The sequence below is a fragment of the Acanthochromis polyacanthus genome, chromosome 4, assembly GCF_021347895.1.
Source record: "Acanthochromis polyacanthus isolate Apoly-LR-REF ecotype Palm Island chromosome 4, KAUST_Apoly_ChrSc, whole genome shotgun sequence".
Taxonomy (NCBI): domain Eukaryota; kingdom Metazoa; phylum Chordata; class Actinopteri; family Pomacentridae; genus Acanthochromis; species Acanthochromis polyacanthus.
In genome coordinates, this window is record NC_067116.1 from 5,330,465 (window position 1) to 5,345,301 (window position 14,837).

At 37.3% G+C, this 14,837-nt stretch overlaps 1 protein-coding gene across 2 annotated transcripts in view; it reads left to right on the forward strand.

Moving 5' to 3' along the window:
• The first annotated feature begins 275 nt into the window (after positions 1 to 275).
• The window catches only part of mcoln2 (mucolipin TRP cation channel 2), a 31,355-nt gene continuing 16,793 nt past the window's right edge, over positions 276 to 14,837 (forward strand). The window contains exons 1-11 of one of the 2 annotated variants that reach the window (XM_051947173.1): positions 276 to 477; positions 2,403 to 2,556; positions 3,840 to 4,013; positions 6,160 to 6,316; positions 6,755 to 6,833; positions 6,913 to 7,009; positions 7,103 to 7,202; positions 9,004 to 9,116; positions 9,339 to 9,488; positions 12,842 to 12,943; positions 13,986 to 14,108. In XM_051947173.1, coding sequence (XP_051803133.1) covers positions 434 to 477; positions 2,403 to 2,556; positions 3,840 to 4,013; positions 6,160 to 6,316; positions 6,755 to 6,833; positions 6,913 to 7,009; positions 7,103 to 7,202; positions 9,004 to 9,116; positions 9,339 to 9,488; positions 12,842 to 12,943; positions 13,986 to 14,108 — 1,293 coding nt within the window. In that variant the 5' untranslated portion in view covers positions 276 to 433. The remainder of the gene's footprint in view (positions 478 to 2,402; positions 2,557 to 3,839; positions 4,014 to 6,159; positions 6,317 to 6,754; positions 6,834 to 6,912; positions 7,010 to 7,102; positions 7,203 to 9,003; positions 9,117 to 9,338; positions 9,489 to 12,841; positions 12,944 to 13,985; positions 14,109 to 14,837) is intronic. The other variant, XM_022218063.2, reaches the window with a different exon arrangement.

Genomic DNA, 14,837 nt, shown 5'->3' on the forward strand with positions numbered 1-14,837 from the left:
TGAGAATAATTATTTGGGCAATAATATGAAATAAAATAAACATTTAAAGTACTAATTTTTGGTAATATTTAAAAAACAAACATGTAAAGGCAACAACGACTACTGCTACTACTACTAATAATAATAATAATAATTATAATAATAATAATAATTATCATAATCATAATAATAATAATAATGTCAGTAAATAATGTTAGCTTTCTGTCAGACTTTTCCTGTCTGAGCTGCAGTAATATAATATTTAATAGTTTTCCTTGGTTTTTCCGGGTCTCTCTCCGTCCTCCTCCGGTCCTCCCCCCGTGGGTTGAACACCTGCGCGCCCCCTGCAGCTCGTTTCCTGATTGGCCGGCTGGAAGCTGCGCGTTCACGCCGCAGAACTTGAGCTTCTCTGTCGGTCCTGGAACGAGCTCTGATCAGCTGGAGGTGATCGATCATGGAGTTATTGGTTCGGTATCTGGAGAGGAACAACTCGACCAGGTGATTATTGATTTATTGATTTTAATAAGCGGAGCTCAAACAGCGCTTCTGGGGTTTAAATAAATTTTAAAAAACAGAACATCTGGAGCTGAGCAGCTGAATGATTAAACTCTAACAGCTGACGTTTCTGATCAGATTATTGATCACTTCCTGATCAGATTATTGATCGTTTTCTGATCGTTGGTGTGTTTGAGGAGCTGAAAGTGAAACTTCAGATATTGAAGCTGTTGGACTAAAACTGAACGAACCTTGGACTTGAACCAGCAGCAGAGTTCAGAACATCCAGTTCCTGAAAAACAGCACAAATAATTATTTCACTTCTGCTTTTAGCCCAAAAGCTGCAGCAAATGGTCGAATATTACAATAAAACATTAAAATATTAGGATAAAATAGTCAAATATTAGGATAAAATAGTCAGATATTAGGATAAAATAGTCAGATATTAAGATAAAATACTAAAATATTAAGATAAAATACTAAAATATTAGAATGAAATATTAGAATATCAGAGTAAAAACATTAAAATAAAATCGCAGAATATCAAGATAAGGTGCTAGAATATTCCAATAAAATATTAGAATAAAATATTTGAATAAAATATTACAATAGTATAAAAATATATTAAAATAAAATATTAGCATAAAATATTTAAATATTATGATAAAATATTAGAAAATTAAGTATTACAAAATTAGAATACAATTTTTAGAACATTAGAATAAAACATTAAAATAATTAATTTAGGTTTTGTTGAACTTCACCGTTCTGTCCTGGATGTTCTTTAACAGAGGCTGAAGAACCCCAGGAATCAACATCCATCCATCATCCTCTATACACCGCTTTATCCTCACGAGGGTCATGGGGGGTGCTGGAGCCTATCCCAGCTGACTCGGGTGAAGGCAGGGGACACCCTGGACAGGTCACCAGTCTGTCACAGGGCTACATATACAGACACACAATCACACTCACATTCACACCTACGGGCAATTTAGAGTAACCAATTAACCTCAGCATGTTTTTGGACTGTGGGAGGAAGCTGGAATACCCGGAGAAAACCCACGCATGCACAGAGAGAACATGCAAACTCCATGCAGAAAGATCCCAGGCCCAGGCTGGGATTTGAACCGGGGATCTTCTTGCTGCAAGGCGACAGTGCTAACCACTAGTCCGCTGAGCAGCCCAGGAATCAACTTGACGCCTGAAATTCAAATATTCACTAAAAAATTAAAGAATAGAATAAAAAATAGAAACTCTTCTGTGAACTCAGATAAAGAATAATAAATAATAATAGTAAATAATAAAGAATAAAGAATTTAAGGAAAAAGATCCATAAAAACCTCCTTGACATTAGGAACCTCTGCATCCAGGACAGAACAGTGGAGTTTAACTGAACCTTAACGGAGTAATTTAACACTGTGTGTTGGAAATTTTGCAGAAAATGTAAAATATTCTTCTTGTTTCAGACTCATTTTCAGCCGTTAGTTCACTGAATGAATCCTTAAAGCAGCCGAACAGGAAAAAGAAATGAATTTAAGGTCAGAATTAGAACATTAAAGCAGCAGAAAGTTTTTTGGAACCAAATTTACAGAAAACCATGAAAACATGAAGAAGTTTAGTCATTATTTGAATGATTTCAGGCATCAGTTTGGTTCCTGATGAGTTTTCCTGATCATAACCTCAGGACTGGAAGGACTCAGAGCATCAGTGGAAACTGATATTTTCATGGTTTTTCTGTAGATTTGGTTCCAAATTAGAGATTCTCTGCTGCTTCCAGGTTCTTTTTCTGACTTTAAACCTATTTTTAATCCTGTTCTGCTGCTTTAAGGATTAATTCAGAGAACTAACAGCTGGAACATGAAGATTTTTTATTTTCTGAAACTTTGAGGCTTCCATTTTTCAGTCGTATTCTGTTTGTTTTCCTGCAGCTCTGGTCTGACTCAGGATGTCATCAAGGAGCAGAACCTCAGAGATGACCTCCGGTATTACTTCATGAGTCCGTGTGAGAAGTACCGGGCCCGGCGGACCATCCCCTGGAAGATGGGAGTCCAGATCCTGAAGATCGTCATGATCACCATTCAGGTATGAGCTCTGGGTTTAGCTGCAGATTAGAAGATCCACCCAGAGGAGGTCACTGGAACCGGGATTGAGCTCTGGATGGATCTAAGATGTGCAAAAACATTCTGACTAATTCAAGTTAGAGGGTTCTACATCATCGTTCTGTCAGACAGTTAAATAAGAAGATCCTCTGAGGGGAAACTTCAAGTGTATCAGCAGCACTTCACATAAAAATGAACATAAGATAAGATAAAACCTTATCAATCCTGAAGGAAGTTCTGGTCCCAGATGTTGCTCAGTAAAGTTATGTAACTAATAACATAATAAAAGAAATGCAGAAGTAGAAAAGCAGTAAGATTTAAGTACGTTACAGGACTGAATTACCGTAACTGAGCTAAAATAAAGCTGGAATGTAAACTAAAAAGTAATACTGGCAAAAAAAAAACTGAGGTAAAAAGTAATATTACACATGAAAGTGAAATATTGCACCTGAAAAATGAGATGAAAATAAAAATATTGCACATTAAATCGACAGTGTTGTACCTGAAAATGAAATATTACACAATTAATCAAAATATTACACACTGACTGTGGTGCTGCACATAAATATTAACACGTACAGGCTAGTTAGAGAGCACTTTCTGTTTCATGGTGACCCATCCACCAGGTGGCGCTCTCTCTGTGATCATATTTTGGTCTATAGAATTCATCAGACTCTGATCACACATGTAAAGTTTGAGGCAGATTGTAGCATGTATTGGCCAGTTACACAGAACTTCCTGTTTCATGGCGCAATGCTGAAATTCCAACAGCCGCCATTTCCACTCCGTCACACTTTTTTGGAACATTTTGATAACTTTTGATCACCCAGGCCTGGAGTACAACTCTGTCTGGGTTACCTTGTTTAAGCTTATAGCTTTTGAAAATGTGCAAAAATTGGTAAAGAAATCGTCCAAAATATGTCACATAATTCAAAATGGCCGACTTCCTGTTGTGTTTTAGGTATGGGTGTCAATTACATTTTTGTGCTTTGTGACAATTTACATACGCCTACCAAATTTAATAGCTGTAAGTGACACAAACTAATAGTGGAATCTGTTTGAAATTTTCCATGTGGCGCTATGGCATAATTTTGGCTCCAAGTTCCATAAAATATGAAATGTTCACGTGTTTTCAAGTACTTTTAGGCCTTTAAAACTTGGTGTTCGGACCTAAATTAAAATGTTTTTGTGGCTTTATATTTTCCGTGTATTTTACGTCCACTCTGGATTATCAAACATGTCCGGTCGGTTCTCGTTTCCCGACAGCTTGTCCTGTTCGGCCTCAACAACCAGCTGGTGGTTTCCTACAAGGAGGAGAACACGATGGCGCTCAAACATCTCTTCCTGAAGGACTACAGCGGCGTGGATGAGGACGAATACAGCGTGGCCGTCTACACCCAGAGCGACGTCTACGACAGCCTCTTCTACGTCCTGGACCAGGCGAGTCCACAGCTGATCACTACTGATGTTATTACTATAGGGATTTCTGCAGCAGCATCTTGGACATTCTGCCTTCTAAACGTTTTTTTCCCCCTTCTGAGTGCAACAAAAACAAAAGAAACCACTTTGTGATAACTTCCTGAAGATGTTCTCACTTATGCAGCTTTTAAGTCTGTTTGGGTGCATTAAAGGATCATTTTTGACCTCAGCTGGTAGTTATGGGAGGGGTGTAGAAGGTTGGAGAGGTACTGAGGTGTCTGCCCTGATAAGTTCTGGTACATGGTTAGAAGTCAGTGCTGGAGTCGCCTGGTTGGACGGATGGATGAGTGATGGAGGACATCAAGCCTGTTAAGGAAACACTTAGGGCCATTTTATAGATGACATCATCGTAGTCAAACATGGGGAAGATGGTCGTTTTCACAGAGTATGTAAAGGAGATAGATGGACGGAACATGGACGGATGATGGACAGATGATAGATAGATAGATAGATAGATAGATAGATAGATAGATAGATAGATAGATAGATAGATAGATAGATAGATACTTTAATAATTCTTTTAAGAATTCTTAGGAGACCTTTTTACGGAAAAGGAACCCCAGTCTAGGTTTGACTTCAGCCTGTAGAATATTGACGTGAACAGTCAAAGAAAGTGAGGAGTACATCCAGAGATCAAGGTACTTGTAGGAGTAGACAAACCCCAGATCTGAGCCATCTGCACAGGTGATCTTTGGGGGCTGGAGACCCTGTTTGTCTGGTTGAATAGCAAACATTTTACTTTCTTGGAATTGAGGCATAAGCGAAGGTCATGAAAAGACTCCTGGATTGAAGTAAGGCTGGATTGAAGAGTAGATGCAGCAGAGTGAAGTGATGGGCCAGTGGAGTAAATAATGGTGTCATCAGCATAGAGGTGAGGCACCAGTAGCTTTGGCCACATCATTTATGTAGATGGAAAACAAAATTGGGCCCAAGATGGAGCCCTGAGGCACCTTTAGCAATGATCAAAAGTCCTGACAGAAATTTCTCTGACGTTACTCGCTGTATACGATTATTAAGGTAAATGGCAAACCAGTTAATAGAGCTTGAGGACAGGCTGATGCTGGAGAGCCTTTGCAGAAGAATCGTGTGGTCTACTGAATCAAAGTCCTTGGCCAGGTCTATAAAATGTGGCTATGAAGACCGGCTTTTTGGCCACAGGATAGCAATGATGCACCTATGGACAGTTCTGAAACCTGACTGCAAATCTGAGAGGATTTGGGTCGAGTTAGCTGTTTGTGAACTAGCCTCTCCATGACTTTTGGCCAGGCAAGACAAGATGGAGATTGGCCTGTCAACTCTGTAACCTTGTGGCTGCTTTTAGTGAATTTTGTAGCTTTTTGCCTGTTTTGTAGTTAATTTTGTAGACTTTGTTTTGCAGTAAATATTGTAGCTTTGTGTATGTTTTAAAGTAAAAATTGTAGTGTTGTCTGTTTTGTCGGGAATTTTGCAGCTTTGTGGCTCCTTTTTGGTCAATTTTGTAGCTTTTTGCCAGTTTTGTAGCTATTTTCTTTTAACCCTGTGTCTGTTTTGTAGTAACATTTGGAGCATTGCCTGTGCTTGTCATCAGTTTTTTAGCTTTGGGACTGTTTTGTAGTGAATTTTGTGAATTTGTGTCTATTTTTCAGTGAATTTTGTAGCATTTTATCCATTTTGTAGTGATTTTTTAAAAGCATTGTCTGTGTTTTGCTGTGAATTTTGTGGTGTTGTGTTTGCTTTGTATTGCATTTTGCTGTTACGTCTGTGTATTGTTGTGAATTTTACTGTGTTTAGTCTGTTTTGTCATGAGTTTTGTAGCTTTGTGTCTGTTTTGAAGTGAGTTTTGTAGCTTTGTGTCTGTGATTTATAGTAAGTTTTGCAGTGTTGTGTCTTAGTTTTCTATTCATGCTAACTTTATCTAACAAGATCAGTTTCATTGAGCGTTGGTTCCTTTTTCATGCTCACAGCTGTTCAGGCGAAACGTCACCGAATCACTTTAACAAGTCTCTAATCTTTGATATCAGATCATCTTCTGAAGGGAAACTGAATGTTTTCACCACGTATTTCACATAATAAACGTAAAACGTGCCGTACTGTCGCTGTGTTTTACTGGATCTCTCTGGGTTAACAGTACAGCCAGCTCGGCCGGCTCTCTGTGGGTCCCATCAGTTACGCTGAAGATGGAGACGGGAATCTGCTGCCTCTGGTGGTCTGTAAGGAATATTACCGGAGTGGCAGAGTGGATCCTTCAGAGGAGACGTACGACATCGACGCCCAGTTGGAGACGGGTGAGACACAGCGAATTTGATGACCTGTGATCAAAATGTGCGAATGCAGTTTTGTGCAAAACATCCAAAAAAGTTCACGTTGAACCCTAAATATGTCTGGAAATAGAGATTTATTTGACATTTAGGAGGTTTTACAACCATTGCTATTATCAACAGACAATCAGACTGATATTTTAAATCAGTTAGTTGGAATTTGTTGATTGTTTTTGTGTTTTTAGATATTTTTATTTCTTATTGGTGTAGCTCTAATAATAAAATGAGACTCTGGATTAATGAATTATCAGTGTTTTAAGAAAAACTTACAAACTAATATAAAGCAACTTTAACTCATTTTTGAGCAACTTTAATACAGAGCAACTTTAGCCAGCATAGAGCCTGTGTAGACACTGGCTGAGCTAAAATCTAATTTCCTGTTTCTGTTTATCTCCCTCCTCACAGTTTGCATGTCACACGATCCAGTGACTGCAAACCACTGGAGAACCCAGAACTCTTCTTTTTTTCAGCTGGACTTTTACAGGTGAGCAGCTCCATCCATAAAACGCAGCTTCACATTTTAAAATCCTGCTTGTAAGACCCACTTTCCTGCTGTTTTTCAGACTCATCAACGTCAAGTTAACGTTCCAGCTGAAGGGAATCAACCTGCAGACGGTCCGATCGCGGGAGCTACCGGACTGCTACTCCTTCTATGTGACCGTACGCTTTTACTGAGTTTGTAAGCTGCACGTTAAAGCTTAAAACACACTGATGGGGTGAAATTCAGGGGATTTATTTCTATTTTGTCCACAGATAACATTTAACAACCAGTGTCACAGCGGAAAGGTGAAAATATTCCTGGATACAGACGCTACGAGCAGCGCCTGCCGAGACTGGAAGATCTCTGGGACGGGTAAGATCAGAAGGAGACCTAAAAACATATAAATGTAATAAAGAGGAGAAACAGGACATTTAGAGCTGTTAGGAAAAGGTTGAAAATACATATTTGGAATCATTCTGCCACCTGGCCTCCTCAGAATCAACTGATTTAAAAAAAAAATCTATGATCATTTAGTAAATTTAATGAAAACATGTATAGATTTACCTTCATACTATGAATGTTTTTACAGTTACAGGCCCTTTAATTCCATAGATGGGGGTTAAAATGTTGTCCAAATCATCATTTCTGAGCCTCATCAGTACAGCAGATAGATACAGGACATTTTCAGGGCTGAAAAACATGTTTGAGTTCTGTTAAAAACTACAACCAGATCAGTTTCACATCCATCCAGGCGTTCCAGTCTGAAGAATAAATCAGGATTTTGTTGTGATTCTGATATTTCACCAGAAAAATAGGGCGTTTTGAGTAAAGGTTTACCCAGAATGCACTTTTTAAAGTTTTTTTCCAGCCACATTTCATCACGTTCCACCTCCGTGCTTCACTGTCAGGATTATGCATTCGCTGTGGTAGTCCTGGTCTGACGAGACACTAAACAGTAACAAATAGACACGAAAAAACACAAAGAAACCCAAAATGCCCACAAAAAATAAAATGACGACAAAAACAGACAAAACCACTGCAAAGACACATAAAACCACCCTTAAAGTTGACCAAAAATGTACTTTTTAAAGTTTTCTCTGCAACCAAATTAATTTTACGTCCACTCCAGGTGTCACAATCTAAAGACTAAACCTGTTTTTTTTTGTTCTGGATGATTTTGTCTATTTGCAGCACAAATGTTATGGGATATATAATAGTTAGAACAGTAAAGCTGAAGCAGTTTAATGTCTACGACACAGAGTCATAGAAATGATCACTGGTATCCTGGATGTGTTTCTGTGATAATTCACCAGAGAAAACTTTAAAAAGTGCATTTGGGGTAAACTTTAACCCACCTGTTGTCCGCATTTACAGGCACAAAAAAAATATTGTTTCCTTGTCTGAAAAAAATCCAAAAATTCAATTCAAGTTTCTGAAAATTTGCCAAACCTTCAATAAGAAATGTTTCCCTCACAAGTTTTTATTTATAAAATAATCCCCCAAATTTGGCAAGAAAATTCTTGCAAATATTGACAAAAAATGAAAAAAAATCTTCCAAAAAAAATCCTTAAAATATCTAAAGTGATTACATATATATCAGTAAAACTTGTAATATTTTCTTTCAGAACATTCACATTAAAATCAACCAAAATCCAATGAAATTTCGTTGGATTTTGGTTGATTTTTATGTGAATGTTTTCAAGCAACATTTTTGACATTTCTTTTTTTCCACCAAAAAATGTTCAAAAAGGATTTTTTTTTCCTCACGTTTTCAAATTTAAAAATTTGACCCTCAGGACGACTCGAGGGTTAAGGATGGTTTTGTGCCACTTTGTGGTCATTTTGTTTCTGTTTGGTGGCGGTATGATGCTATGTGGCTGGAGAAAACTGTAAAAAGTGCATTCTGGGTAAACTTTCAAGGCTCATATCAGCATGTGTGATAGATGGTTATTTAGAAAAAGTTACAGCTGAGGTTTTTTCAGGTTTGGTTTCTTTTGTGTCTGAAAAGATGAAAACAGTTCAGACTGACTGAGCAGAACAAAGCTGATAGTCGGTCGTTTCTTTCCTGTTGGCTGCTGCTGTTGTGTTATCAGTCAGACTTGTGGTATCAGCGATGAGTGTGAGGGAGTTGTGTAACAGATAAACGCTCCAACACACACTCTTTCTTTTACAGCTCAGAAGAACACTCACTATCTGCTGGTGTTCGACGGCTTCGTCATCCTGGTTTGCATAACGTCGGCCGTGTTGTGCACGCGCTCCATCGTCCTGGCCGTCAGGTTACTCCAGGTCAGACGCCTCACGCTAAACACCATCATTCAGGGGTTTTAGAATCTTTTATTTCCACTCTAAAAATATCCCTCTTTTCTTGTTGTTCATGCTCTTATTACTACAACATCTAAATGGCTAGTTTGACTCTCAGATATAGAAGTGTTTTCTTTGGGTTTGCAGACAATCTTTGTAGTTTAGCCCCACTTCTGTTTTCAACCTTTTTCGCGTTGTGTTTTCCAGAGATTTGCCCGGTTCTTCCAGGAGAACTTCAACCGTAAAGTGTGTGAGGAGGACCAGGATGAGTTCCTGAACGGCTGGTACGTGATGGTCATCATCAGCGACCTCATGGCCATAGTCGGATCCATACTGAAGATGGAGATACAGGCAAAGGTAGAACTCATCCTCTGCTTCTGTCTTTAATGGAAGAAAAAAACTGACTGAAATTACACCAAGCATACGTCAAATAATGTGTTTCAGAGATATACAACAATCTGTAAAATCTACTAATAGGCTCAATCCAACTAAATGCAACCAAACCTGAAAAAGTTCCAACCTAACCCTCTCAAATCACCCACATTTTAAAATATGCTCAAACTTGAGATTCTTTCAAACCGCGATAAGTCCTGTCGATTTACTGTCTTGCTGATAAGACAAATGTCGGATACCAAGATTACACAATAACACCATTGTTTATCGTCTACAACTTGTTCTGACCAAACATGCTGATGAAAGTTTACCCAGAATGCACTTTTTAAAGTTTTTTCTGGTGAATTATCAGAAAACAGAAACGCATCCAGGGAACCAATGATTGTTTCTCGGACTCTGTGTCATGGACTTTAAACTGGTTCAATTTTTGCTGTTCAAATTATTATATATCCCATAATATTAGTGCTGCAAGTGGACAAAACTGTGCTGACCAAAAAACAGATTTGACACCTGGAATGGATGTATAATTGATTTGGTTGCAGAGAAAACTTTAATTTGTCCGTTTTCAGTCAACTTTAATGGGTGGTTTTGTGTATATTTGTGGTCATTTTATGTCTATTTGTGGTCGTTTTGTCTATTTGTGGTCATTTTATGTCTATTTATGGTCATTTTGTGTCTATTTGTGGTCATTTTATGTCTATTTTTGGTTGTTTTGTGTCTATTTTTGGTTGTTTTGTGTCTATCTGTGGTTGTTTTATGTCTATTTGTGGTCATTGTATGTCTATTTTTGGTTGTTTTGTGTATATTTTTGGTTGTTTTGTGTCTGTTTGTGGTTGTTTTGTGTCTATCTGTGGTCATTTTATGTCTATTTGTGGTCATTTTATGTCTCTTTGTGGTCATTTTATGTCTATTTGTGGTCATTTTATGTCTCTTTGTGGTCGTTTTGTGTCTATTTGTGGCTGTTTTGTGTCTCTGCTGACCAGCACTGCCACAGTGAATGTTTAGTCCTGACAGTGAAGCACGGATTGGGGAGTGATGCTATGTGGCTGGAAAAAAACTTTAGAAAGTGCTTTTTTGGGTAAACTTTTGCCCAAATTGTCCAATTTGTGAGGTGAGTCATCAGAATCACAACAAAATCCAGATTTATTCTTCATATTGTGAAACCTGGATGGATGTGAAACTGATCTGACTGCAGTTTTTAACAGAACTCAATGTGTTTTTCATGTGTTTATTGAAGTTCTGAAGCTCAGAAATAATGGAAAAATGAATTCAAAAGCATGAGATTTGGAGCAGCCTCTGTGTACTTTAAAGTGTCTGTGGTGTGAAGGTAAAACTTTGCTAAAGTCACTGTAGATAAAGAATCTGCTGATTCTGCGGATGTCAGATGGAAACTCTGATGATATTTCATGTAATAAAACTTTATGTAGAGGTTAATTAAAGCCACAGCATCGTAGTAATACAGGACGACAGCCTTTACAGCCTGCTGTTTGCCTCTGTACTCTTATGTTATCCTCTGCATCCTCTGTGGACTTTAGACTGAAACGCTGTAAAATCCTGTTTGTTTTAACCCGCCTGCTCCCTTCACAGCCACAGTTTACTCTCAGTTTGACAGAGGTAGAAACACTTGATCGATTTTTAAAACGCTGAAATCTGATCTTAGAGAAGTTGTGGTATTTTATTTAGTATATACACTTTTCAGGGATAATATGTAATTCAGGCGAGAAAGTTGAATTCAGTAAAAGTTCTCCATTAATTGGCATTTAGCTCTTTCCATTGTCAGACTGCTGAAGGACAATTAAAAAAAAATAAACCTCTTAAAACTGATGCAGTTAAACCAAAGACTCTGTCCTTTTTGGTGTTTCCTGTTGAGTCCTGGTGCCTACATTACCCAACATGCAACAGGCTGCTGACAGTTTAAACAGAGATGCTGCAGATAGCTTCAAACAGGAATGTGGAAAATCAGTTTTCTGTTAAAATCAAGTACACAGAAGTCCAAAAAGACAAAAGTGTTTGTGTCCAAAAAAATAACAGACATAAAACTATTATCCATAAATATTATTTTCCTCTTTAAGTTGCTAATTTTAACCATCATCAGTCCTGATCATAACTACTAATTGTTCATTTAGCTTTAGGGTTTTAATCCTTTTAAAAGACTGTTTCCATAAAACAATTGTTTGCTAAGCTTGTCTTTAACCCTCGTATCGTCCTGCGGGTCAGAATTATCCAGTTTTCAAGTTTAAAAATGTGGGGAAAAAATATATTTTCTCAGTGAACCTTCTGAAGTCCACATTTTCAACATTTTTGGGGAATCTTTGAACATTTTCGGTTGATTTTTTTTCTGAATGTTCTTAAAGAAAATATTAGAAGCTTTACTGATATATATGTAATCACTTTAGATATTTTTAAGACTTTTTGGAAGATTTTTACTCATTTTTGAAAATATTTGCAAGAATCTTCTTGCCAAATTTGAGGGATTTTTTAAAAAAAAGAAACTTTTCAGGGAAAATTTAAGGAATTATTGGAATTTTCTTCCTGAAGGTTTTGCAAATATTCAGAAATTTGGGGAATTTTTTACTGAACTTTTGGATTTTTTTCAGACAAGGAAGCAATGTTTTATAAAAACAAAAAATCCTCCGAATTTGGCAAGAAAATTCTTGTAAATATTTTCAAAAATTAGTAAAAATCTTTCCAAGAAAATCCTAAAAAATATCTAAAATGATTACATATATATAAAAGTAAAATTTGTAATATTTTCTTTAAGAAAATTCACAAAAAATCAACCAAAATCGCTGGATTTTGGTTGATTTATTTTTAATGTTCTTAAACAGACATTTTTAACATTTGTTTTTTTCCACCAAAAAATGTTCAAAAATTTCCCCAAAATGTTGAAAATTTGGACATCAGAAGTTTAACTGTGAAAATATATTTTTTCCCACATTTCAAACTTTAAAACGGGTCAGTTTGACCCGCAGGACGACACGAGAGTTAAAGACAAGCTTAGCGGCATCACAAACGCTGCCTTGAAATCTGATAAAATCTAATTAAATACCCTGATTAGGTCGTTATCATCCTGGAAGCAAAATGTCAAACCATCAGCTACAGTTAGTTGGTTAATTATTAATAGCATGCTTCTTTATCGTAGTAATAATATAATTTAAGCTGCAGTTAAATAACTCCTGCAGATAAAGTCAGGTCACCACAGGTCTGTAGCTTATTATTAACCTTTATGATGATGTAACTTTATTTGTCATCCAGATTTAGTTCCAAACATAAAATGTTCATTAGAGGCTGATTTGTTATTTTTCTGTTTCCTGCAGAGTTTAACCAGTTACGACGTGTGCAGCATCTTCCTGGGAACGTCGACTTTACTGGTGTGGGTCGGAGTCATCAGATATCTGGGATACTTCCAGAAATACAACGTAAGTCTGAGCGGTTTCCCCTCCTCTGTGTCTGAAACTAGATTAGATGTTTAATTAGTTTCCATACGTGTCTCCTCTCTGTTTTCTCTGTAAACACTGCCTGCAGTTCATCTGAGAAGTCTCTAAATATTCCTCATGTTTCTGTTGATCACAGCTAAGTCATTATTATCTTCACAATTGCAAAAGGAAATGCACATTTTTTAGTTTTTTACAGGATCTGGTTAAAGTAAAATATTTATTTTAGGTGATTTTTTATAAATTCAACCTGTAGAATAAATTAAATACCGCAATTTTATACTTGGATCATTTTTAAGATGTTGTATTTTAAAGATAGCATGCTTTTAGACTATTATGAAAGATGTTTGTTGAGATTTGCAGCTGCAGACTTCTCAGAGAATCTTGGAAGAATTGATGAACTAAAGTTAATAATATTCTACAGTTAGGATCCTGTTAGGAAATCTCATGAACTATAATGGTTTTACTTCCACAGATTAAATATGGCTTTATGGGATTAGTGGGGTTTGGGTCAGCAGGGTTAAGGTTAGGGTTGTGGGTTTGGGTTAGGGAAGTGATATTTTTGGGGCTAGCATGTATTTTAGTCATGACCAATCCTTTAGCTTCAGCTGATCCATTTGGTCGTCCAGAACGGGGTTTGTCCATGACACTGCCTGTGTCTTTAAACTTTTTAACCACCTTCACCACCCTGGAAAAGCCAAGTAGAATCCTCCTTGTATGATTAAATCCATCTGCTGTCTTTGTCCATCCTTCACGTCCACTGAAGTACCAGTTCAACTATTTCTTCTTTCCACGAAGACATATTTAATCTGTAGAGGTAAAACATTATAGATAATCCGATTGTGTCCAGACTTTAGGGACATCCTGTAGATCAAGAACTTTAATGAGGTACAGGAAGTGTCATTTTAAAGAACAGTACCACAGTGATCCCAGAACTTCCTCTCTACCTTCAGATATCACCTTTATTCTCTCCTGATTCCCTCCTGTTTAAAGAACGACTAAGACCTGTGTGTTTCTGCATGTTCAGGTCCTGATTCTGACCATGAAGGCAGCGTTCCCCAAAGTTCTGCGGTTCTGCTGCTGTGCCGGAATGATCTACCTTGGATACACCTTCTGTGGATGGATTGTCCTCGGACCGTACCATGAGAAGGTAACTCTGGTTTTGGTGACATTTAGGGAACTATGGAGTCTCAGTTTAATGACTCATCTGCTTATTCATGCACAACTGCTGCTGAAGCTGCAACTATCACGACGAATAAGGGAACTCCCAAGTCTACATGTGTTGAAATTGATCCAAACAGTGTTTTGTTAATGTCCTCCCATAAAAACTCACCAGAGGCAGCTGGTAGACACTTTGAAAAGAGGAAGAACCTTTAGGAGGAAGCCCTACAGCAGAGGTTACTCCAGGAACTCCATAGAAAGATTCTTCAAAGAACAGTTTCTTCTTGTTCTTTTTCTTTTTGTATCTGGTTGTTGTTGTTTTTCTTCTTCTTTTTCTTCCTCTTCATCTTCCTCATCTTCTTCTTCTTTATTTTCTTTGTCTTCTTCACCTTCTTCTTTGTCTTTTCTCCTTTGTCATCTTCTTCTTCTCTTCTTTTTCATCTTCTTTATTGTCTTCATCTTCTTTGTCTTTTTTCTTCTTCTTCTTTGTATCGTCATCATCTTCTTTGCGTCATCTTCGTCTTTGTCTTCTTCTTCTTGTCTTAGTCTTTTTCTTCCTCTTCTTGTTCTCGTTCCTCTTCTTTTTCTTCCTTGTCTTCCTCTTGTTATTCTTTGTTGTCTTCTTCTTCCTCTTCTTTTCGTCTTTGTCTTCTTTGCCTTCTTTTTCTTCTTTTTTGTCTTCATCTTTTTCTTCCTCTTCATCTTCTTCTCCTTTCTG